The sequence below is a fragment of the Manacus vitellinus genome, unplaced genomic scaffold (assembly GCF_001715985.3).
Source record: "Manacus vitellinus isolate BGI_N305 unplaced genomic scaffold, ASM171598v3 scaffold_7_pilon, whole genome shotgun sequence".
In the NCBI taxonomy this organism is placed as follows: domain Eukaryota; kingdom Metazoa; phylum Chordata; class Aves; order Passeriformes; family Pipridae; genus Manacus; species Manacus vitellinus.
In genome coordinates, this window is record NW_021940813.1 from 26,861,861 (window position 1) to 26,887,261 (window position 25,401).

The following is a 25,401-nucleotide window of genomic DNA, read 5'->3' on the forward strand; positions in this document are numbered from 1 at the left end:
GGAAGCGGGCGGCCGCCGTGGTCATCTACAACGAGGCCCGTTTCGGCAACAGCACCGTGTCCATGTCCCACCTGGGTGAGCGGGGAGGGCGCCGGGCGCTCGCCGAGGGTTCGGGGGGGATGGTTCTGGGAGGATGGCTTTGTCTAACGCCGGTCCGCATCGGTGGTGCGGCTCTGCGCGGTGAGGGATGGGGATGCGGGAAGGCAGAAATCCCTGTAAAAATGGTACGGGGGGGGGGGGTTGTTTTATCTTTCTGTAAGCCACGCTAGGGAAAATGCCGGGACCGTGTTCTGTCTCCCAAGTTATGGCCCAGGTGTCGAGGGGGAGATGCGGCGGAGCCTTCGGGATGGGCAGCGTGTGACAGACTGCGGTGGGAGCCTTGGGTTTTCTTTAGGGATACCTTTTTGCCTGGCACCTGCAGCGGTCACAGGTAGGCCGCTTTCTGCAGACCGTGTGGAAACACACCAGGTATCCCGAAGATGCCTTCAGGTGTCTTTGAAGGCATAGCCGTAGCTATTTAGAGATAGCTTTTGGTACAGGCTTTGTTGTAATAGCTTCGTCGTCCTTCCTGCGCAGGTCTGTGAAGGGTGGGAGAGGGGTGTAAGCTTTAGGTAATCCTTAAACGCTTGCGAATGGAGTAGGAAAACTGAATCCTGAAGAAGGATGTTGGCTTGTTTGAGCGTGCTGCTGCTATGTAGCCTGGGTTCTGTGAAGGGTTCTGTGATTTTTGCCAAGATAGGAATCCACGTGTTCTGTCGCTGCAGTCCCGGCTTGGGCTATGACACTAAAGCCTTGCTGAATTTTTATGGTCATGACGACATCAAATGCTTAAATCGAAGGGGGAAAAGAGCCTTGAAATTCAGTAATAAAATCCATGTTTGCTTTTGTAGATTTTTGAGAAACTGGGAGGTCTTCAAAGGAGGATGCAAAGACAAAGCAAACTAAGTAAAAAATTCTGCAGATGTATGCTTCACATGGCTTTTTGATACAATGAGTTTGTTAATGCTCACGGTCTCGTCCTCATCCTCGGTCATGAGGAAGGGAAAGACCGGGGACCTGGTTGGAATAGAACCATAATGCTTTTCTAAAGGAAACAAACGTATTTTCCTAGTGTAGTGAGCTGAAAAACTAACTTAGGGAGCTGTTGCTCTATTACACATGTCATTTATCATTTGGAAAACAAGTCCCTCCTTGGAATATCAAGGAGCACCAATTTGGGGATTGGAAGCATGATTACTGTTACTCTTAGCCTGCTGGTTGCTTGGGATCAGCCTGGCCCGTCTCATGTTCTTAATCTACTGTGAAAGTGGAGATGAGATGCAGGTACAATAGACCTATGATTTTGATCCCATGTGGCAATTAAGATGCGTTGTTGTGTAATAATTCTTTCCTCTTTACCAGCTTCTTTTTCTTGCTGTCGCTCTGTATTGGCCAATCAGTACAAATTTTTTTTCCGCATTCTTCTCCATTGCCCATTGTAGCATGGAATTCTCTCACAAATACTGTTTGCTCTCTTGTTGAATCTTTTCCTCCTTTTCTCATCTTGCTTATTTTATATTGTTTTTTTAAGTTTTCTCTTTTCTGTTGTTGTCTCTGGCTACAGAAGACCTTCTTGAGCTTACTGCTCAGGTTTGGACTTGTTATCTGTCAGTGGCATAAAGAGAAGCACTTTCTGACTGCTGTTTGGGGTTTTTTGTCTTAAGCTGGCAGAATGTTGCTGATAAAAGTTCTGCCTGTAGAAAGAGTATGATTTAGTATAGTGCATATATACAATAGTGTACTTATACTGATTTCACAAGTGCAGGTTGGACTTTAGAATGGTTTGAATGGGAATATAATAATATATCCCAATATATACAAGCTCTGATGCAGTTATAGATGTTTGTTTCATGGTTGAAACTTTCAGATGTGTAAATGTTCAAATATTTTTAGTGTATTTTGGGAATATGTGGAAGAACTACTGCTGGTATTTTAAATATTAGGCTTTTTGAAGTGAGAAAAAAGAGTTTGTGGAAGAATGGCAGGGAAGAACATGGAAGGTAAAGCTGTATTTTACACGATTTAGGTTTTCCATTCCTGTGAAGGGATTTGTGAATTGATACATGAGGAAGCAAACTTTGCTTCTGGGAAAGTGCTGAGGATATATACTCTGGGAAATCTACAGTGCAGTAACTAAGGAGTGGAGTTATATGCATGAGTAAAATCCACTTAATGAGTTTGCAATTAGTGGCCCTGAAAATGGTGTGAGATGGAACAGTGCTTATGGCTGGTAGAGATGCAGCCTAAATTATGTGAAGATGATAAACAGGTGGCTTTTCTGCTTCCAGTGTCATCTTTTCATTCTCCTTCTGAAAAGCCTGGCCTTTGAATTTTCTGGGATGTGTGTGATGCATGTGTGCTATTGTTGTTGTAGGATTTTTGGTGGTTTTTGACACCTTTCAGCTTGAATAGAAAGAGAGGTTCTTGAGTAGGTGAAGCAATCATTTGTTGTAGCTGATGTCAAAGCATTTGATAAAGGGCAAATATTCTAAATAGTCTGTATTTTTCTTGGATACCTTGTAAGCTTCATGAGTGCAGTGAGTAGGGCTCTTAATTACGGTTTTGAAACAAGAGAGTCGAGAATTTAAATATGTAGCCTTGCAATCCTGTCCCTCCTTCTAAAAGAAGATTCTTCAATTGTGACTTAACTGGTGTGTCTCATGTGTTTCAGGCCTTTGCTCTGTCTGAATTACATTGTTCAAAATGCTGAATGACTTCCCTCCTCTAGCAAAGTAATAGTGACACAACTTCATGTGTGGCTGAGGACATTTTTTCTAATGGAAAACACTCATTTTACCCAAATGACTCAAGGTGTTTTTCACTTATTGTATCTCAATAACATAAACTTCAGTTTTACGGACTTTGCAGGCAATCTTAAATCTGTTCATTTTTGTGATGGTGGCAAACTTTAAATGAAAGCTTCAAATTAATTTCCAAAACCAAAACAAGTATTACATGTAAATATTAGCTGGGAGCAGGCTGGAGAAGAGTCTGGAGAGACAAGGTGTGAGGTATTGTGGAGACCAGACTAAGGAGAGTCAGAGGCTCAGTTCTGGTTGAGAAATTAGGGGGAGGCAGAGGTGTATTGCCGTGGAAAGAAAACAGAGTCTTCTGGTTCTGTATTTTTTTCTATTGTAGTTCACACATCCAGCCATCTCTGAATCCCCCCTCAAACTAGGATTTGATGATTCTAATTAGAACATAAGTTACCTTGAAGACTGGTGGAATTAAAATATGATTGTGCTTGACGCACAGGAGTGGGAGGGACTGGCTTTCATAGTTTGAAGTAGGTCTTTCATAGTCTGAGGTAGGGCTTTGGCTTCATGACCTGTGGATTTATGGGAAGCTTGAGACTTAATTTGAGATTATGACTCTAGCTACATAAAGAAAAGGGTCTTTGATTTGCCAAAATACATCCAACTAGTTCTTTCCTTCATTGTCATGTTTTTTTTAATGGATGTATATTGAACAAAACAGATGCAAATTACTTTGTACTCATAATTCTATAAGCTCTTGCCATCTCCAAAGCAGCAGTTAGGGTTATTTTGGCATGTAGTTCAACTGTTTGCTACATTGCTTGCAGCACCACTCAGGATTCTCAAGTGGTGCATGATTTCTGTATTACTGCTGTTTTCTACTGAAAGTTTCTAGTACTGTAAATACTGAAAGGACAGAACTGAAATTAATGGCTTGCTTAACTTAGTGACTGTATGATGTTGAGCTGCTAATGTTGTTCTGAAGAAGCAGGAGTAACTTCAAAATGTTGTGTATAATCTGCGTTATACTTAAAAGTGCATATGTGTTGGAAACTCATGTGGAAAAAAGTATGTGTACCAGTGGTTATGCATCCTGCTTCTTGCATCAGGTGAAAACACAACACCCACCAGGGATTTGATGAGATGAGGTTGGGGTAGATGGTTGTCAGTGGATTGTTAGTGTGCTGGTAACAGCCATTTGTTTGGACCAGGAGCTCAAGGGAACATTCGGTGTTAATTGTGGCAGTATTAGTAGGATGCTTACGCTTAAATAAATCAATGGACTGACCTTAAACATTTTTACTAACATGGTCAAACTCTGGGAGCTTTCTGATGTTTCTCAGGAGGACAAAAACTAGAGTGTTTCTGCCATCGTTTTCCAGATGACAGAAAATGATCTTTTTTGTCTCTTAAGTGCATGAATGGGAATAAATGTTGTAATTTGGGATGCCTGGAATCTGTATCTGTCCTACTTTTTCCTCATCAGGTGAGTGCTGGTTTCCTCTTCCAAGAAAAGACTAGCAATGCTAGCAGTAAAACTGACCTTTATGCACTGGCAGGAAACATGCCTTCATCTTCAGAGTTCCAGACTTGCCCTTTTTTGCAAGTATCCTAAGGATCTGCCAGCCATGATAATGTTAAAAAGCACAGACCAAATTTTCAATCTACCCAGTTTCACTGAAGCATCAATCAAACCTAGATGAGAAAACAAGTTTACTCTAGCAGAGTAAAAATGTAGTTTATTTATTGCAAAATTAGAAAGTTGTAGAAAGGCAAAGCCAACAAAACTTACTTTCAGTAGATACATATATGTGACACTTGGAGTTTTCTTTATAAATGTGAATTGAGATCTCTGGGTTTTGTTGCAGTTGAAGAAGCTGATGGAATGATTCAACATCATTTCAGTCTTTGAATAACGTGTTTCAGAACAGAAGGCTAAAATTAGTAAGGAATGAGTTAAAGCCCTTAGTCTTACATGCTGCTCAGGGCAACTGCTTCTCTGAGACTGCTCTTGTTCCTTTTGTAATCCTTGATTGCAATTATTTTTTTCTTTCCCCCCTTCTGTCTCATGACCTTCAAGGCCACTGTGTTCAGTTGCATGTATTTTTAATGGCAGGTTCATCACCAAGTCTTTAAAACTGTTAAAATGCTTTTAATGGACATTTATTTAAAAATCTATGGCATGCTTGTGTTAATTCTAAAAGTGGAAGGTGCCACAGTATCTAGCAGCCATTATGTAAAAGTAGCCTGATTTCAAGGAAAATGCCTGATAGTTGGGCATGCTAGTGGCAAAACAGAGAAAGGCATTACTTATTGTTGTGGGGGGTTAGAATAATTCTTTGTTAGAAATCGCATGGAGGATTAGATAGCAAGATTAAACTGACTTGAGATTTCAGGACTGAGGTGGAAATGTTTATTGATTGAAAAATCCAGGCTGTCTCTAATCTTGAAACTTCCTTTTCTTCTCCAAGTTTGAATGAAACCACATAAATCTTTCCAACACGTCTGTACCCTTCCCTGGCCATCCTTAGGCACTTCTGCCATTACTTGTAACTCTTACAGTTGAGTAAGGACATTGGACCTAATCTCTTGATTTAGGTATGGGGATAGCAGTTCTCAGCAATGTGAAATAAATTCTTACTTTTATGTGTTCTTTTCTTGTTAACTCCCTGTGCAGGGTCAGAGAGCAAAGAGTGCTTCACAGAGTCTTCTCTGAAATTCGTGATTCTCTCTGGTAATGCTTTCATGCTGGTTCAGAGAGGAGAACAATATTGATTAACCAATTCTTAGTATGCTTGGACTTGTGATAACAGGTGATAACCTGGATTGGCATGTTGTTGGTGAGCAGAACTCATTAGTGGAGCCTGTCCTGTTTGTCTTCAGCTTTGCTGCTTTGTGTCTCCAAGCACACTCACCAGGCAAGGCAGTAGGAGCTCTGGTCAGCAGAGTGGGGTGCCTGAGGGGAGACACAAGTTGGGCCTTTCTCCATTAGCATATTTTCTTTTTTTGTGTGTATCTCTGCACCATCCTCACAACTTCCAGAAACATAACTCTCTTCAGAAAATCTGCTCTTTTGCTGGGTCTGGATCTGGCAGACAGGGGTATAACAATTCTTATAGTAGGTGATCAGAGGTTGAATCAGAGGTGCACAAGGTGAAGCTGAGAGGGTAACTGGCATTGAGAGAGGAGGGTTACTTATCTTTAGTGTTTCATCCAAAGCAAGCCGTCTGCACCTTATGGAGGGAGGAGTTGCTACATACAGAAGTGAAACTTCTGCAAATTCCCCTTGGCTTGTTACCAGAGTGGCCAGGTTGGCAAGGTGTCACAGCCACAGCTGTCTCAACTAAAGGGATTTGGGGTAAATAGTTTAGGCAAATAGCTCTTTGTCTTAGTAGGCAGAGAGGTATGTGAGTCCAGAATGCAGCTTTGGATTTTGAAAGTCCCCATTTGATGTAATGTTATAAATTAGGAAACACTTTCTTTTGACATAGCTTCTCAGTCGGGAATCTAACGCAGCTGGGAGGGGAAAAAGGCTTTAAACCTTCCGTGGAAGGTCTTGTTGCAGGTAGGTAATCTTGTGAATCTAAAAAGGTAACTGACATTACAGCTGTAGTTTTTCAGCTAGGAAAATCCCTCTCTTTTTCTTCCTTTCTCTCTGAATTAAGATTAGTTTCACTTTTTCTCAGAGGTAGGAGAGCAAAGTAAACTATAAAGCCATGACTTACCAAGGGTTGTAGCAGTGTTGGTACCTACAAAGTAAGAGCCATTCAAATAAAAATAGCATAGACCAGTGAAAATGTGACATTTTTAACAGGTACATTTGTTTGTAATTTTTTTTAATACTTAGGTTAGATGTTTCTGAGACAATACTGGAGATACTTCCAGAAAAAACAGATTAAAACTCTAGTCACAGAGGGTCTTTAGTTTTGGCTAGTTGGTCTTGACAGTATCCTTACTGGTTTTGGTGGCAACATGATGCCTAAAGGTTTTGGGGTTTTTTGAAATTAGGTGTTTTTTTCATACAGATTGAGTGCTTTAGAGTTCTAATGTATAAGAAAAATCCTTTGGTCCAATGCTCCCAAAAGAGTCCCAGAGTATTTCTTGACAAGTCCTTGTTGTGAAGTCTCATTACATTTTGAATATTTAGTATTAAAGAATTTTTAAGTATTTCAATGTTTAATGTAATTTATTATTAAATATCTGAATCATCTTTTCTTTTTGTTTACATATCCAGTGTCATTGTGCTATGGATTCAGATTCAAACTAAATTGAATGTGTCTCTTTTTGTGATATTCACATACTGTCTCCATCTGCAGCTAAAATTCCCGTGCTGACAAATAAAAAACCAGCTGTTCCTGAGTTGCAAGTTAGAACTTAAGCAGCTTCAAGAAGAGATGTGTATAACTTGTCTAGCTTTTTTGCATGGCATCCACATCTCACCTCAGTGTGTGGAATGATGACTGTATAGGGGCTTGAACAGTAGAGATGCATCTGTTTGTAGTTTATGTCATGTTTGAGAGTTTCTGAAAATAAATAAGGGATTCTTTACTAGTATACTTTCTATCAAGTCTGCTATGCCTGGGAAAAAAGCATTGGAGGTTTTCCTGTAACTTTGTCTCCCGATCTTAAACTGAAGAGGCCAAATTACCATCAAGCAAGAATGCCTACAGTTTTACTGTGATGACTGACTTTTTTTTTTTATTTTCCCCCTCCAACAGGAACAGGAAATACAGTGGTGATAATGGTTGGCTATCCAAAAGGCATAGAGATATTGGAGCCAGTACGAAGAGGGATTCCAGTAAAAATGACTATTGTTGTTGGCACACGACATGTGCAGGAATATATTAGTGGTCAATCAGTTGTGTTTGTAGCCATCGCCTTCATCACCATGATGATTATATCGCTTGCTTGGCTCATATTTTACTATATACAACGTTTCCTGTATACAGGATCACAGTTTGGAAACCAGGTAAATGGATCTGATGATGCATAAGAGTATTTACCTCCTCCTTTTGTCAAATCAGTTGCCTAACTTTGATTGTTTATTGATGCATTCTCGAAGATCTGTGCCTTCCTATTTTGCTAACTGTGAAAGCTGCTCAGTAGTAGTTAGTGAGGCTAATAAGCAGTATGCTGATTGGCATCACAAGTTTGACTAGTTATAATTATTAGATGCTCATATGAAGTAGTGAGAAATACATTTAGCCACTTGTCAACAACAGAGTAAGGGCAGCTTCTTGTGTGATTTGTCACCTAACTGAACTTCCTTCCTTTTGGCATTAGAAGTTATTTTCATTCTTCAGTAATTTTCATTCTGAAAGTATTAACTTCCCATACCAGACTTTTTTTAACAGAAAGACACCACGGTAAGTTTTTTTTCTTTCCTTAATAAAACCCACAAGTTGTTCAAGGTAGAATTTTTGGTTCAAAAGCTTTATGAAAACTGCTTTTGATACTTGTATTTCCACCACTCCACTGTAGAGTTACTGAATTGCAGCAGACTAGAAGGTGCATGTGTGGTGAGATTCACCTCTCTTAGGCTGCCTGAAATGTTGAGAGCACTGAGAGTTCTGGGAAGGTTAAGAAAGAATAACTTGGCTCCACATGTGCTCTTTTCATATTCCTGTACTTTGATAGAATAAAAAGAAGTCAGCTTTACTTTTTTTCCCTGAAGGAAGTGCTACATCATAGAACAATTTAGGTTGGAAGGGACCTCTGGACTCCTGTGACCAAGAGAGCAACTTCCGTGGAATTATTGAGGACCTAAGTCCAGCTGAGTTTTGAAAATACCTTAGAATGGCACTTCCCTCTGCTTTTCAACTCCTGTAAATAGGTTAGGTTCTTACTGTGGTCATCAGTAGCTCTACCATAGTTTTCTACTAATAGTGAAAAATAAAGTTGCATTTATTTATATTTGCAAATGGTTCTTGTTTTATCCTCAGTCCAGGAAAGAATGTTGTTTCAGTCACTACTTTGTATGTGGACTTCCCCTTCCTTCTGTTTGAAGATGTAGATTTTGGGGGAGCAGGGAATGGATTTTTGTTTGCCTTCAGGAGTCTGAGCTCTGTATGGGACTTACAGGACTCTTCTAGGAAGATATTTAATTTCTCTTTTTAATAACTGAGGATAACACACAGGACTTCTGTATTGGTTGAACTTGTGGTCTCCCTGAAATGTTGGTTCCGTAGAGTCTTTTCTGCTAAGCTTTAAGTCTTAGAACTTATATTATGAGAATACTTTCAAGAAAACAAAACGTTTAAGAAATGTTGTAGAAAAAGGGATGTATTTCTGTGTTGCAACAGTTGTTTGTTGAAGAAAGTCGCTTCTTCCTGTTGCCTTTTGGGTAGTTCACACTAAGGAAAGTTCACATGCTTTATTAAGCATCATATCATATAACGTGCTTTAGTTTTAAGGTGTTTTGGGTTTCTTTAGTGTGAATGTGATGTTTCTCAGAAATATGTACCACAGAGTCTTAATAGATTATGTCATTGGTCTTGTCATCCAAATACTTCTTAATTAAATGAAACTGTCTAGCAATAAAAGGTTATACCATTTTCTCAATTCTCTCTCTTCTAAATGGCCACTGAAAACAAAACCAATGCAAGGTCAGAAAATGTGAAGATATTTGTCAAGATATATGGTTAGGAATCTTAAAAGAATTTTTGAGACAAAAAACCACTTTTCTAACTCAAATCTTATTTTTGTTGGCTTATGGACTCCAATACAGTTAAAATTCAGGAGTTAAATATGTTATGCTTTAAAGCAAGGTGCTGTGTAGCTGCTAAGTGAAGGTGAAGATGGTTATCTTCAGGTTTATTCTAACACCAGTTCAGTAGTAAAACTTTGGAAGACCTCCTTGCTACTGAATATGAAACAGGACTGTGCAGAAAACCCTGTGGTGCTACAGAAGGTGGAATAGGCTTCTACTGCTGGTTGTCTGTCCATTTCTGGGAGAACTTTCAGACTAATTATTTTTAACACCATAAAAATTTAAAAATCACAATTTTCAACACTATACATTTGTAAAATTATATACGTAATTGTAATTATTACAGAGAAAAGCTGCCATTATAGTTTTTTTTTTTTTATTCCTTTATGGTATTTCTTTAGTGAGTGTTGCTGCTAGACAAGTCAGCATCTGTTAATTGGGAGTGTTGAGTTTCTCAGTTTCTTGCAGTAGCTGGCACTTTGTCTTGGAATACAGTACTGCTTTCTTTTCTTGCTTCCCCTCTAAGCATAATTAGGAGTTACTGTACAGAAGTCCAGTATGGTGCATCATGTCTGTAAAGCCTTTCTTGTCATCTCCTTCGCATAATGTGTCCTTTCAGTGCAAAGCTTTGTCTAACGTAGGAGACAGTGTTTAACTGAGGGGAAGTATTAATAGCTACAAGCAGCCTTTTGACCTGGTGGCCAGCTGTAGGCTGCCTGGCAGGATTCCACCTGCTCTCAGGCGGGTGCAAAACGTACGGTCTGCTTGCTCATGGGCTTGACTAACTGGAAGGTCTGGTTATACGGGTGCTGTTTCAGCTCTGATTGCGTCTAAAGCCTACACAGGTTTCAGTTTTCATGTGCGGAAGGACCCTTAGTGCCAGCAGTGAGGATGCAAGGCTGGATGTGTCGGTGTGGTCTGCTCCCTTTGGTACTGCTTGGGGTCATTGTACAGATAACGTGTGCTGCAGGGCCCCGGGAGTGCAAAACCTGCAGTTCTGGAACATCTGCTGGCTGGAAATAATTTGTAAACAAATTAATTAGCCAGAGATTATTTTTTTTAGATGCATTCAGAAGACTTAGTAATCTGCATGAAAAGTATTTAAAAACTTTGAAATATAATGTCCTGAAACTCATGTCTGTACTAATACTTAAAATCTTCTTTCAAGGGACATAGGAAAGAAACCAAGAGAGCGATCAGCCAGCTTCAGCTGCATACTGTGAGACGTGGGGAAAAGGTAATTCAGTGTCTCTGGTTATTGCTATAAGTTTTAAAAATGGTTGTAAAGTCTTCATAGAATTTAAACTTAACCTCTCACAACGTAATTGCAGCGTGACATACAATTTTAGGCTTATTTCAGGGCCTTTGTTTAAAAGGCAAAATTTAAAACTGAAGAGTCAAATTTGAACTACTTATGAAATGTAAGGCTGTTTTGTTGCAAATAATATCTGATTATACAGAATGTATACAAGTTTGGTACTGTAAAGATGAGAAAACATTGTTATGTTTTCAGCACTTGAAAACATCAACAAGTGGATTGCAAAATACTTCCTGGGATCTACTGATTGCACAGTTCTTACAGTGATGTAATGTTCTGTTTTCTTAAAAGAACATTCATCTTTTTATTGATCAGAAGGCCTTAAAATATAAATATATTTGAAAAATAAAACACTTGTTTTATCTTTTGACATACAATACATTAAGGAGCTGTGTAGACTTACCTTGAAATGTAAATTTTTTGAAGTACCTTTCTTATGTTATGAAATCTGTTCTAAAAAGTAAAGCAGCTTTCAGAAAGTTGGCTTTGACAGCATACAGCCGAAAACTAAGCTGTATTAGATTAAACAATGTAGAAAAAGCCAAGGTTTTGAAAGAAAATATTTTAGTTGGAGTTTCAGGCAGCACTGATGCTAGATGCAAAATTAGCTTCTGACTAGATTTTTGCTACTACATAGACACTTTTTCCCCCAACTCTTGTCTTACTCGATTATTTTTTACTTAAATGAAAGTATTTATTATTTGATTACTTTTTACTTTTGCTCAGAGATGAAAAACGAGGATTAGGTTGTTTTTAAACCTGTAATAAAATTGAAGTGAGAAAGGACATTGATGTGTAAAAACTTTAAAAGCTGTGGTTCAGCAGAAGCTGTTCAGCTGAGATCTTGTGCTACACAGAATATCCTTCATTTAGTAAATCGGTTTTGAAACTTAAACCCAAAGCTGTCTTTGAACTTCCTTGCCTTTTTCCTTTTATGCATTGAGCATGTTTAAGTAGTGTTTTACGAGTGTTTCTTACTTTTATTTAGATTCCTTTTTGATGGAATTTAGCATATATTTCAAGCTGTGAACAGAGAGATATTCATACTTCTGTTCATACAAGATCAAGAAAGAAGGCATTGAACCAAAACATGTGTAAAGCAGTATCAAAGCATAACATCAACATAGGAAAAAAGGGATGTAAAAGGGTCAGGATGAAACCCACGGTGAAAATCACATGCAGTATGTTAACGGCTTTTAAGTATTTTCAGTAAACCTCTAAAAATAATTTGTGTCATGTGATTCTTGCAGTGTATCAGGGAGTTCCTTTCCATAGATAGACCCTTGACAAAATAAAACAGAGGAGTTTAAGTTGTTATACAGTATGCTGGTTGTACCTATGAATGCCATGTTAGATAAGCGCAGTAGAAGATGAAGTTAAAATCCCTCTATTAAAATAGTCTTTCTGCCTAGTAAATCACTTCTAATTTGATTTGAATCAGCCTGCTGTCAGCAAATTTATTTAAATTACTGATGTAGAGGTATTTTCATGAACTAATGTAAATTTGTCTGGAAATATAGTCCTGCCTACTCTGTAAATGTACATTTTTTTTCTTCAAGTATTTTCAGCCATTTAAAAAGAGTCTGTTTCTTTTGTTGTGACACAGTACAGTCTTTCATTATCCCTTTTTTTGAGGTTGAGGTATTTAACTAAAAATAGGTCAATATATTAAAAGTGTTTTTGCTATCATGTAGATTTTTCCTGAGAAGCTTATGGGATTATTGTAAAATGGACACTCATTTGAGTATGTGCTACATATGGTGTGCTTGGATTTTGCCTCTTGTACTGAATGAAAAATAACTTGTTACACAATAAGTACTTGTCTTAACTTTGCTTATGTAAAAAAACCAGTCTTAATGTGATTTACTTAGGAATTTAAGGCATTAATTATGTAAATTGATAGCATACAAAGGAAGGAAATAGTTGCCTTGAACTTGAAAGTTTGCTTGCAGAACTAATTCGAGTGTCTGTGGTAATGAAATTGAAGTGCTTCAGTAAGTGGTACACCAAAAATACTTATTTTATGGGGATAAAAATAAAGAAGTTTGTCCACTGTCTGTTATTCTAATACTTAGGTTTTATACAGCCCAGTTAATGTTGGATTATTTTTCTTGCATTTGGAGATACCCATCATATTTGCACTGCAGCTATAAGCATGGCATCAAAAAGACAGTAAGACCTGTAAGGAAAGATACTAACCTTTAGAAAGAAATAGAGGTGGGGAAACACTGCATTTGATGTTCTGCCTAGTGTGAGCTTGCAGAAAAGTTTTAAACCATCCCAAGTTGCACACTTTACTATGAAGCTATAAAGGAATATCTGTTAGGATGTGGTAGAAAAAAGTGGACAAGATGTTTGCAGTATTCTACCCTGAGAATCTCTTCCTGCTCAAGCACTTGAAAATCTTTGGGACTGCTAGTTCAGAATTAGATTGTGCATTTTGATCTGTGCTGACCTCTTTTAAAATTATTTCATTGGATAGTTACTTTAAACTGAAATGTTCCTAAGCTCCCATGATCAAAACCAATGTTTGAGATGTAACATATTACCTAAGATACCATGTATAGCTATTTAAAGTAGAAAATCCAGGTTTGGGTGCTTTTGGCATTTGGTAACACTTGATCAAATCACCTCTTGATAGAATCTTGAATTAAGTGAGGGAGATATTTTTATTTGCTATACCATTTAATACATTTTGCACTCTGTGAAGCTATTACACAAAGCTTGTTCTGTAATGGAATATAGACGTAATACACTTAAACATGTTATCACATTTAGGGTTTAGATGTTGATGTGGAAAACTGTGCTGTGTGCATCGAGAACTACAAACTGAAAGACACTGTCCGAATTCTGCCATGCAAGTAAGTTGCTGTAATTCTTCTTTACTCTTTAGCATGTTTTTCTGAAGAAATAGAGTGAGTTTTCTGTAAACCCTTCTTAACCTCTGGGGCAGAGCTGAAGCTGCCATTTGTTGGCCTGTTAAATGTTGAAGGGCACTGCGAGACCACATAGTGCTTCACACCTATGCAAGTGCAAGGGAGCAATTGGGAGGACTGCAGGAGTGAAATAGAGCTTGCTTAAATTAGAATGGTACACTGTTGAACTGGTAACTCTGGGGTGTCTTTGTGGTTAGTAACATCTCTTACATCAGAAAACATGAAAGACAAGGCTTCTAGAACTGTTTGTACTAGTAAATTGAGCAACATCTAATTGTCAGTGTTACCAAGGAAGAGTTTATGTCTTATGTTGTTAACTTGCACACTGTGTGAAGGGAGTTGTGTGTGGCTTTCATGATAAGTTCTAAAGGGCATTTCTTTTCTTTAGGCACATCTTCCATAGAACGTGCATTGATCCTTGGCTTTTGGACCACCGAACTTGTCCAATGTGTAAACTAGACGTTATCAAAGCTTTGGGATACTGGGTATGTTGCACACTTACTTTAATCTTCAAGGTAGAAGTACACTGTAGGAGGCAAGACTTCATGTAACTGTTCAGAAAGAGAACAGCTGTAACTTGACAAGACTCAAGAAGCTAAGCAAAGATACAAGACTAATTGAGAAACAGAAAAATAAGGGAATTTTATGGGTAAGAGCTTAAATAGTGTATCAAGCATCTTATGAATCTGTGATAACCAATTTTTTCTGTCTCCAGCTGGTGATAGTAAGGAAATTGAATCAGAGGTGAGATAGTTTGTCCAAGCTACAAATATATAACTGAATTCAGTAAATCTAGAGCATATATTTGATGTTGAGAACTGCGATTCAAAGGAAAAAGAACCAGTTTTTCTATATAGTGTTTGTGTACTTTGACACATGCCCTGCATTTCATCTCTGTAAATGAGCTGGTACTTAAAACCTTCCTAAAGTCATTCACCAGAAATTGGTTAAGTAGAGAAAATGATGTGCTCTCATTTCTTTCTGACAGCACCAGAAAAGAGAGATGAAGACACATGCGGTAGGTTACTTGATCACTGTTGATAAATAGTCGAGTTCCACTAAAATGCCATAGACATGAATGTACCTCTCTCATCTCCTACTGATCTACAGAGTTCCTTAAAAAGTAGGGGTGTTCTTTGGTTTCAGGGACTTTCCTTTCATAGACTAGGTCTGCATTTTGACTACCTTTTCTCTTATTTCATTGCAGAGACTTAGCAGATCTGTGGAAGAGCTTTGTGAATTACTGTTCTGTTTTGTCAAAGGTGGCAATACTCTTGCTATGTAATATGTATATACCAGATTTTGGTGCTTCAGTGTATTAAGTCAGGCTTTACCTAAGAGTTGCAATATATTTGTCATGTGAAGGACAATATTACTTTAGTATTGTTATGTTAGCAGCTTGTTTTTTCTCACTTTCAATGCTTGGAGGTGATGTATCTTGTGTTATAGGCAGAAGGACTTACCCTTTTGAATACTGGCTGAAAACCAAAATACTTAAACCTTCAGAATAGTTATATTTGCTGAATTCATGCTGTTGCAGTGGATACTGATACCAAGCCCAACCAGGAGGAGTAATACCTCCTCTGCTTGTTGGCCAAAATGACTTTTGGAAAGCAGATGGAATGGGATTATATTAATTAGAGAAGCCCAGTTCATTTTTCTAATGAAATAGAGCAAATATATCCTGCTTAGTCATCAGTCATTCAAGTCTTACTGACACTAATAATGTGGGAAATCATTCAGGATTTTTTTTTCTTCTGGTGGTCCCGGTCCAGCTTTCCAGGATGCCTGAGCTTCTTAGCTCTTCTCTGTCTCTCTGGTGCTGCATTTTAGGACTCCTCTCATGTGGGAGTCCACCACCCCTCCTCTCTAGGAGAGGTCTCCAAGGAGTTTGGGGAGTTTGTTTCAGTCCTTACCCAAACTCTCTCTCTCTGTAGAGCTTAGTCCTGCTCTGTCTCCATCAGACATTTCTCTGTATCTCTCTTCCTTAGCTGCAATGCCGGCTTTGCTGCTTCTTCAGTTCTTATCTCTTGGCTTTCAGCCATAGCCTCCATTCACTGCTGTTTCTGTCGCTGCTTCTGCTGCTGCTTACAGTGGAGAAACATCCCCCAGCTCTTAGCTACAGATACTTAGCCCAGTCTAACACTGTTCCAAGTCCCTGTAGCCCCCCAGCTGGGGGGGGGCCCAGCCCCCAGTGGGGCTCTGGGCCCCTCTCTCCTTGTGGCCTCAGAACATGGCCACCTCTCCAACAACAACAACCCCATCACCTTCTTTTCCGGTCTGCTTGTCATATGTTTATATTTTGCAGGAGCGCTCATTGGGTCAATCCCAAGGGTCACCACCCCCTTGGGGGTTACCATTTTATAACTCCAGGGGGAAAACGTTTTTCCCTCACCACAACTATCTTAGTTTTCAGCCTGATCCAGGTTGCCCAGTCTAGTCTGTAGAGTGATTACTTGAATTTTTTTACTGATATGAAGAAAAAAAGTGCAAAAAGCAAAGCAGCTTCTCTCAGCAGTGCAGTCACTGAGTGACATACCTGCAGAGAAGAATGTGCAGCCTTATTATAGAAATGTATTAAACCTTCTGCAAAGAGGTTCAAGGATCAGTTCAGTTCTATAGACAAGTACTTGAGATACTTCAAAAATTTTAAAGGCTCAAAGTAGAAAGAAGGTACTAAGTCCTATTACCTGGCTTTTTTAAAGGACGGACTTAAGTGGTTTAGTTCTTCATTATACTATTTCTTAAGAGAGAAAGAACTGCAGTTCAGCATGTCTGACTGATTTTGTAGAGCATTGCTGAATTTTGTAGTTTCAGCTTATTTAACTGTCTAAGTTTTGGAAAATCATTAATGTCCCCCACCCATGTACGTAAAGATTAGCATCATATGTGTCTTGTGTTCAACTGTGGCAGTTCTGTAGCTTATTAAAATTCAGTACATTTTAAAATGTGATGATTTGATGATAAAGAATCAGACTAGAATTTCTTAAATCTTAAGATGGGCCCTTGCTAGTTGTTTGAGGAAGGGAAAAATACTTGTTAGGAGACTCACAGAATAGCTACTTATACTGCAATATACTTGCTTATGTATAAATAATATCAGTATAGCTATGGCAATGAAGGTAGTCTGCTTAATTTTAGGGACAGAAATGTACATGTAGGACTTTGAGTTAAGTTTCAGAATGGATCAGAAATAGCCATGCTATACAGTAGGCAAAATAAATCCCTTTGCCTGTGCTGTAGATGTTTTGTTCCTGCAAAGTGACAAGCCAGCATATTTGCATTTTTGGAACAGACTTAAAGTTAGGCTGGAGGTAGACAAGACAAGAAGTTTGTTCTGATGTCAAATGTTTGCTCACCCCAATAAAACAAAGGTCTTAGCTTGCCCAACTACTGTCATGAAAAAGAGAGGTTTCTGCAAATTCAAAGGATCAATAAGTTTCCTCAGTGGAGCCTGCTCCTAACTAGACTGCAGCAATACTGTTGCTACAGTGTTGAAATATTCCATCCAAAAGGCTGACTGGGTGGACTCCTGTTGCTGCTCTTGGCTTTGAGGTGGCTTTGAAAAATGGCTTTTCTTTTGGTTGGCTTTGTTTCTTTATGTTCAGACAACAACATTGCAAGTGGACAATGTTCAACACTGTTTCCAGGAGTGCACAGATAATAGCTAAAAAAATTATTTTTTTTTCCAATAATGTGAGATTACAAAGTGGTAACATGGAGGAATGTTGATGCCTGATGGGAGACTAAAGTGTCAGTTAAATATGTTTAATTTTGAAGGGGGATCCTGAAGATGTACTTGAAGTTCCAATACCTGAATCCATAAGTGGCAGTGTTTCAGTTGGAAGTCTGAGTATTGCTTTGCAAGATGATGATAGAAATGAGGTCAGCGAATTGTCAGCTTCCTCCACGAATGAATCTGTATTGCAGTGTACCAGTTTAAAAGAGGACGCGGGTGAAACCACAGCATTGCTTGGTAAGTCACTTAGTTTATTGTTGGACAGTCCTTAACACCATGCATTGCATTAGAAGAAGCTCTTCTCTAACTGGTTATTATTATGGTGCAGACCAGACTGAGTGGTGTCAGTTACTACTGGCATTCAAAAAATAAAAGCAGGTAGATTTTCATAGAATTTGATCAAGCTGGAGAAAACTGGACATGGGGGGGGGCAAAAAAAAGATGTAAACAGTGTCATAGAAGGATTACTTACCCAGAGAATGTTGAGAACTTTAAGTGTATATGAATATGAAATTTGTTGCCAGAGTCTGCATTAAGGTAACAGATAAAGCATATTAAAATGGTAAATCAACAAACAATTTTCCTTTTAATTCCTAATTTTTAGATGTGGATGTCAGTAGTAACCGGCATGGAGAACATCTATCTAATGGAAATTCCCACTGAACTGCTTCATGGAAGATATCTTGAATGGACTGTTGAAGAACTATTATTTTTTATTTAATTAGTATGGACTCTTGTCTAGTGAACAGAAAAAATAACAATGTAAATTATTTTACCTTTCAAACTTTTCTAGCTGGTGTTCCAAAAGGGCTAATAACTGAGAATTTTGTACACAGGAGGATTTTATAAAATCTCCTCTGGATGTCTCATCCTAAAAAAAAGATGCAATAACCCTTTTTCTGTGAGCATTGTTGCAATGTCATTGTGTTCCAGAGGGCTGTAACAAAGATGAAGACTAGGCAGTGAAAACAATGTACAATATGTAACAGTGAAATACATTGGATGCACTATTTACATTCAGTATGTACACATGGAGAACACTTACAAGACTACAACTGTTAAAATGTTCTGAAAGTTCTGATCTGTTGTAATTGGAGATGGATATTCTTAGGAAAAAAAAGCGATCTAACCTTGAAGGAATCAAATAACTTCATGGATATGTTGTGTATTCTTTTTTTTGTGATGGAAAAATTGCTAGTTGCAACTTTTGTTACATGTAACAAATACTAATTTGATCTTGTAACGTGTTCTACTCGGAGTGGATGCTAAGAAAAGGAGACTTTCTCCATCTTGCAAGCTTTTTATACTGAATTTGGCAGTAATAAGTTGTGCTAGGTGGTCTTCACGTGCTGAGCATGTAGACTTATTTAGGTATATGCACATTGGTTACCTCTTTCAGTCTTAAACTCAGTAGAACAGAGGTAAAGGGCTAATTATGGCTAAGATATATTTATTAGTCTATTTATAAGAATTTACTTAATTCCTTCTTGCTCCTGTTCCCATCCTGATCCACTTTATGTACAAATTGAAACTGTTTCTTAAGAAATACAAAGTTTGGTTTGGTTTTGTTTTGTTTTTTTTTTCCTTTGCATAGAGATGCTGGAATTCTTCTCTTGGATATTCCACATTAGGAGTTTTGACTGGGTTTGCCATTAGCTTTTATTCCTTTCTGTTAGATTAGCAGTATTGTGCCTTATAGTAAAACACTTAAGAAATCTGAAGCATCTGAGAGTAAATATAAACCCTGGCATCTCCCATTATGACCTCTTATCCAAATATTTATATACTGTAAGTGGTATAAGGAATTGCTAAACTGTTTTGTAAAGAAATATGTATATTTAAAACACTACTTAAGAGTGTTAAGTGAGTTGTTTAGGATTTTAGCATTGTCATGTTATAATATGCTACATTCCTCGATTTTCTTTTGTAAAGCTCTTGCTACAGGTTGCTTAAAACAGTGTCTTTCACCAGACATTTGTTTTAGAGTGCATTTTGTTTTTAAAATGTATATTTGGAATGTTTTTAAGAAAATATGCAATTCTTTTTCTAACTTATATTGAGCTTCAGTAGAAGCAATAACTTTTTTTAATTTTAGAATGAATGTTCCAGAAATGACAGAGGCTTCAGATGGGGGAATATAATCTGAACTTCTACTTTGCAGAGCAGATATTTCACCCTAAATTTCCTTCAAAAAATTCCTCTTAATGCCTACTTAAAAAAAAATTTGCCTCTTCCTTGTAGGAGTGTAACTTTTAGGTTTACTGGAAAACTGTCAGGTTGTAGTTCTGATGTCACCAGCAGGTGCAAGTTTTTGTGATGCCTTTATCTTACGAGAAGCACATGAGAATGGAATATGACTTACCCACCATCTCCAAAACTGAACAAATAAAAAACCAGCCCATAACTAAACCAAGCAATGTATAAGGACGTTTATGTCTCCAAAAGAATTTTATCAACATTTCCAGAACTGCCTTTTTAACTGTCTCTTCACTTTTAAAAACTTAAGTCTTCTCCCTCTTCTTAAACACAAAACTGAACATTGATATAGTGTATGTTGAGAGGGTTTAAACTCTAGCTCAAGGAGGAACCAAAAGAGAAGTTATCAAGAGAAGTGTTGTCAGTCTGTGGATTGTGTCTTGCTGATAACTACTGCACAGTATTCATTCTGGAGAGAAGAAATGTGGTAAGTACTTGAGCCTTTATGTAATACCTATAAAACCAAAAGCTTTTCTTAAGAATCAAATCTGAGATCTGATAGAAAGCTGGGAGAAAAGCTAAAGGACCTGCAAGCTGAAAAGAGTGTTTATAAAATCTGAAGTGTGCTGATGTGGAAAAACACCCAAGTACGGAGAGTCCTGGGGTCTGTTTCTGATGCTGGAACTGCACCTGTTTCACTTGAGCCTTTCAGGAGAGTAGTTACAGTTGTTTCTATCAAATTGGTTTGTGCATAGTTGATCTTCGATACAGTTAGGTCTTGTAAGGCCAGCTGTGCTGCTGAGGAATGATGACAATAAAAGGCCGAATTGCAGTGCCTCCAGCAAACAGTTTGCTCTCCTTGGAAGCACGATGACAAAAATCACCTGAAGCGAATCATTAGTCTGACCTCAGTCAAAAAGCTGACATCCATTAGCAAAAAGAGAGGTAGGATAAAAAATACAGGGCAGAAAAGAGACAATCTAGGGAGTTTAAAACAGTAGCAAGATAGGATTAGAAGCATGAACCATGTGAGCTGCTGTTACAGCTCATCTGAAACATTTAAAGTAAACAGGTGTAGGCAGCTGTAGGTAAGTACAGGTTCACAGACTTTGCTATCTGGACCTCCACTGTGTTGGATCAAATTGGTGTTTCTAGTTTCTAGCACTTTACCTACCAAAAGCTTATATGCAGGTCAGAACTAGAGTCTTTTTTTCATCCCCCCATGAATGCTTTTTGTAGGCCAGGTGCTTTCTGACTCCCTTCCCTACCATTTGGGGAATCTGTATTCTGCCTCTTTGGCTTAGGCTGTGTCCTGCCTGGTGTGGGAGCTGTGTGTGTGTTGTGGGTTCCTGCTGCCTCCCCGTGCCCTGATCTCTTTCTCTTCCTAGCTGCACATTTTTCATAAAACATGCAGGAACTTGTCTTGGAGACATCTTGTCCCTTTGTCAGACTTTGCTGTAATCAGGCAGAGGATTTCTTACTAGAGGTATTCATGTGGTATGATTATACAAAAAGCTAAAGCCCAGTACCCACATGAGGTCTGAAGCCCCTCAATGGCGATGCTGAATAAATCATTTGGGAAAAACCCCTAGCAGGACTAGGTGATGCTATTTGTTGTGGGATAAGTTTTATTAGTGTTGTGTTAATTGATATGGCTTTGTTAGTTCTGGTGTCTCTGTTAGGGAGAAAATTTGTTAAGTGATTGGTTTTATTGTTTGGGGTTTTTTTTAAGGAGCTATGAACGTGTCAAAATAAGCTGGTGTCTTAAAGCAAAACTAGAGGCCCCTCTTTGTTCAGAAATTTTAGTTTATTAATTATAGTCTACAAATGACAAATTATTAAAAAAAATATAGTAAACAACCATTTAAACTGTCTTTCAGCAAGCAAAAATGAACCATAGACATTTCAGATCTAAAAGTGTGTTAGTAGTGATTTTTATTGCTTACAGTACCAATTTAACTAGAAAATTTGGATTTTGTTTTACTAATGACCCCTCGAGTGGATTCTTCTTTGGCTCTAAGCAATGCTTAGAGGAGATGCTTTGCAGGTACTGGAGAAGTTTGATAGGATGTCAGTAACTCCTTTCCTCTGCCCCTCAACCCCACTTTGGATCTGAATGTAGTCCAGTAACCTGTTGCCAGTAATTAGGGCTAGATTCTGGAGGTATGCCAGAGGAGTTGCAGGATAATTTAACTACAGTGAGAATGCTTTTAATCCATGCTGATTTAATAAATTGAGCACCAGTCTATTCCTGCCAAAGCTGGGCTGTTACACTTTGGGAATTCCAGTCCTGTGCCAGGTGTAACTGGCACAGAGAAATGCCATTGCAACAACTTGTCAAATGTGCAAGCTGGTTTTTTAATTACTAACTGGTTTGGGAATGGTCATTCAGGTTTTCTGCCTATCATCTAAGCTTCCTCTAAGACTAGCCAGTTGTAGTTGTGCAGAGAGGAGTCCAGCAAGTGTGCAGTGCTGGTTCCCCACGTCCTAAGCCCTGGGGATGAGACAGAGGCAGTGGCACTTGCAGGTTTTCATGAGGTCAGTGAGAAGTGAAAGGTGTTGGTTTCACATTCCAGTGACAACAGATAGAACACAGTAGGTTGGACTGATAATTTAGCTGTCTCATAAAAGCAGACTTCTGTCTAGACAAGTGTAGACATTCAAGTACTCTTAGCAACACCAACTGTACTTTGAAGTACACACCACTAGGTTAAAGACTGCATTCTGAATTTGTGGAGCGTTTTTTAGTTGTTGCCATAACATGTAATAAAACCATGTCTTTTTTTACACATCAGTATCACACATGTTGAACCGGGAACTGTTGCTCAGCAGAGCCTTTAGCACCATGACCCAGTAATATTGATAATGTGATAGGTTGGGTTGGGGAGGGAGGGGGGGATTAGCTCTTTGGAGTTTGTTTTGTTTGGGATTTTTGTGGGGGTAAGGCCTGGGGGTTTTTGTTTGTTTGGGGTTTTTTGAGTGGAGAGGTTTCATATACAGTTCTCATTGGTTTGGTTTACAGCACTTGGCACTGAATGTAGTGTTTCTGTGCTGGATGAGGAAGGATACTGAGATCAGTAAGAACGTACTGACTGTGCAGCTTTACAAAGAGAGCTGGAACTGAAATCTAGTAGAGGAGTCAGCTGGAAGTATCTCCTGAGGTTAACATGGAGGGAATGGAGTTGTTGGTGTTGACTGCTGGGTGCCAGATTGTGCTGGCAGCTTGACTGTTCTGTGTGTCTCCATTCAGTCACCAGGCTGGGTGAGACTTCACACAAAGGCTTGGACTGATTTAGTAGCTTGCTGTTGCAAGAAGAGATAAGAGTGGTCCTTTCTGGTTTTCCTTTTCTGCTTTTAACTTTGCTGTGTCTCACATTTAGATTAAGCTGAATTAGTTTATCACATACTCTTTAACTGGCAGAAAATTAAATCTGTCAAGGCTGTAAAAACCTGAATATCCTTACTGTGCACTTATGTGAGTTTTAGAGCAGGGCTAAAGGGAGGAGGAGTTGGGGTGGAAGAGGGGAGAGAAGGGCTCCCCTTGGTTAAGTTGAAGAGATGCAATTTTGTAATAGGGCCGTAGTAAATTAGTTGAATATGGCAACTCCAATTTTTTAAATGGAAATGTTTGTAAAAAATTGTAACACGTATATGAGACTGGTCTTTACCCAGTGTATTCTTTTCTCTCACAGGTGATATGTGAAGATTTGGGAATTGGAATTGTAGATTAAACATGCACAAATCAAGCTGAAGGCTTTTGGGTTTTTTTCAGTATGGGTCCTGATCTCTCTCCTCAGCTATCCTGCTGTATTGCAAAACTTGATTTGAGAAAGTTTTAAAAGTAGAATGTCTCTATAATTGCATGTGTTTGTGTGAAGAGTGCATTGCCTGGGACTGTCCATTATACTTCCACTGGACCTGAAGCTACTTTTCACTGTCAAACATGGTAATGATACTGCATTTTAAAATGAGCATATCCTTAATTCAGAAGAGGAAAATAATTTGACTTTTCATAATTTTGTTAGTCAGAAGCTTAGGTCCAAAACTTTGAAGTCACTTCTATTATAAACATACCTGCAGAGAACCATTTGAATTTGCTAGTCTGTCAACAACTATTCACAACCGACACTGTCTTTTATTGTAACCTTGTACTGACTTGGTTGCATTGTTTGGATTAAGCACTTGTGTCTTTTCCATTGTGTATGTACAATTGTAAGAATGTCAAGTTATGCATTGTTGTTGTAACTTAATGGCTAAAAGCTCAAATTCCTTAATAAATTATACAGACCTTTTAAAAAGCAATGTCTGAGAAGCTTGAGGGGTTTTTCTTTCATACACTGAGAGATTTAGCACTAGCACAGCACAAAACAAGCTTAACTTCATGGTAGGTATCTAAGGGGGACATCCCTTCAGCCTGTGCCACTTTACCCCTGTAACCAATACCTGGGGGGGTGGGTTAGCCTTGGCTGGCTACTGTCCTGTTGAAGAGGGGGAAAGTAAGATGGAAGAACTCATGGGTCAAGATAAGAAAGTTATAAGTTACCATCACAGTCAAAACAGACTTGAGTAGACAAAGATTACTTTTAAATGGCAATAAATTAATTTTAGAGTAAGATAGTGAGAAATAGAAAACTAAAACTACCCTTCTTGCTAGGCTCAACTTGACTCCGCCCTCACTCTTCTCCCTTTCATGTGCATGGTGGCAGGGGGATGGTGAAGAAAGGGTGTGGTCAGCCTATAACAGTTGGTCTCTGCTGTCCCCTGGTCACCCTTTTCCCCTGCTCCATCATGACCTCCCTCATAGGGGCTGCATTTCTTAAACAATTGCTCCAATGTGGATCCTCTCCATTAGGTATAGACCACTGCTGGGTTATCACAGAGCTGCCACCAGCTTGGCTGAGGGGCTTGGCTGTGCCAGCTTGTCTGACCCGCTTCTCACACAGGCCAGCCTTGGCCTCTCTTAAAACATTAAGATACAAGCTTAGAGCACAAGCTCAGTTAACTGTTGCTGCTAAAAACATATCATAGCAAAGGTCTTGGGTTTTAGAAGGAATGTCTGCAATTGGACAGACCTCAAATAAGTGTTACATTAGTTGACTTGATACATCCTAATTCTGGGAAGCTACACAAGTCTAACCCCTAATGAGGAGAGAGCACTTCTCACAGGACTTCTTACCAAAAGATTATGCTGTGTGAGATGAGTAATCAATGGGATTTTCAATCCAAGCAATTCTGCAATTTAAATCAGTTGGAAAGAGAAAGCCAAAAGACAGTCTTAACCTTGCATTACTGATCTCGTACTTCCTAAAAATTTGAGAAGCAGATTTAAAACAGCTTTAATTTATCAATCAGCATTAAATTGGAACTAGTCAGCTTTTCCAGTTACTTTCCTTTTCAGTCTCAAGGCTGAGAGCAGCTATTCTACTATCAGCTTAAAATAATAGTTATGTGGACTCCTTCCCCAGTTTCCCCAGCACCAGGCATTTAACCATGTGAATGGTACTACCCCTATATGCTTTAGAAGGAAGACACTATTTTAACTTTGGCAGCCACAGAGCAACTGCCTATGCAAGTTTGGAAGTGGGAAGAGGCTCATGCCTTGGATTTTTATGGAAGCAATGGCACCATCTTTCCTCCGTGAAATTTTCTCACAAGCATGAAATAGGTGTGGTATTTCAGCTACTGATGACATGATTCTGGAAATATTC

At 38.6% G+C, this 25,401-nt stretch overlaps 1 protein-coding gene and 1 non-coding gene across 2 annotated transcripts; both read left to right on the top strand.

Moving 5' to 3' along the window:
* Nucleotides 1-6: 6 nt before the first annotated feature.
* RNF149 (ring finger protein 149) lies at nt 7-23,995 on the top strand. The gene is made up of 9 exons (XM_018084108.2): nt 7-75; nt 7,514-7,764; nt 10,673-10,741; nt 13,601-13,683; nt 14,147-14,243; nt 14,747-14,776; nt 17,539-17,734; nt 18,102-20,180; nt 23,386-23,995. Exons 1-8 carry the CDS (start codon nt 63-65, stop codon nt 18,158-18,160), a joined length of 798 nt encoding a protein of 265 aa, XP_017939597.1. The 5' UTR covers nt 7-62; the 3' UTR covers nt 18,161-20,180; nt 23,386-23,995.
* LOC112841338 lies at nt 20,491-20,606 on the top strand. The gene has a single exon (XR_003212945.1). It is a non-coding gene; the product is annotated as a small nucleolar RNA SNORD89 (small nucleolar RNA).
* Nucleotides 23,996-25,401: the final 1,406 nt, after the last annotated feature.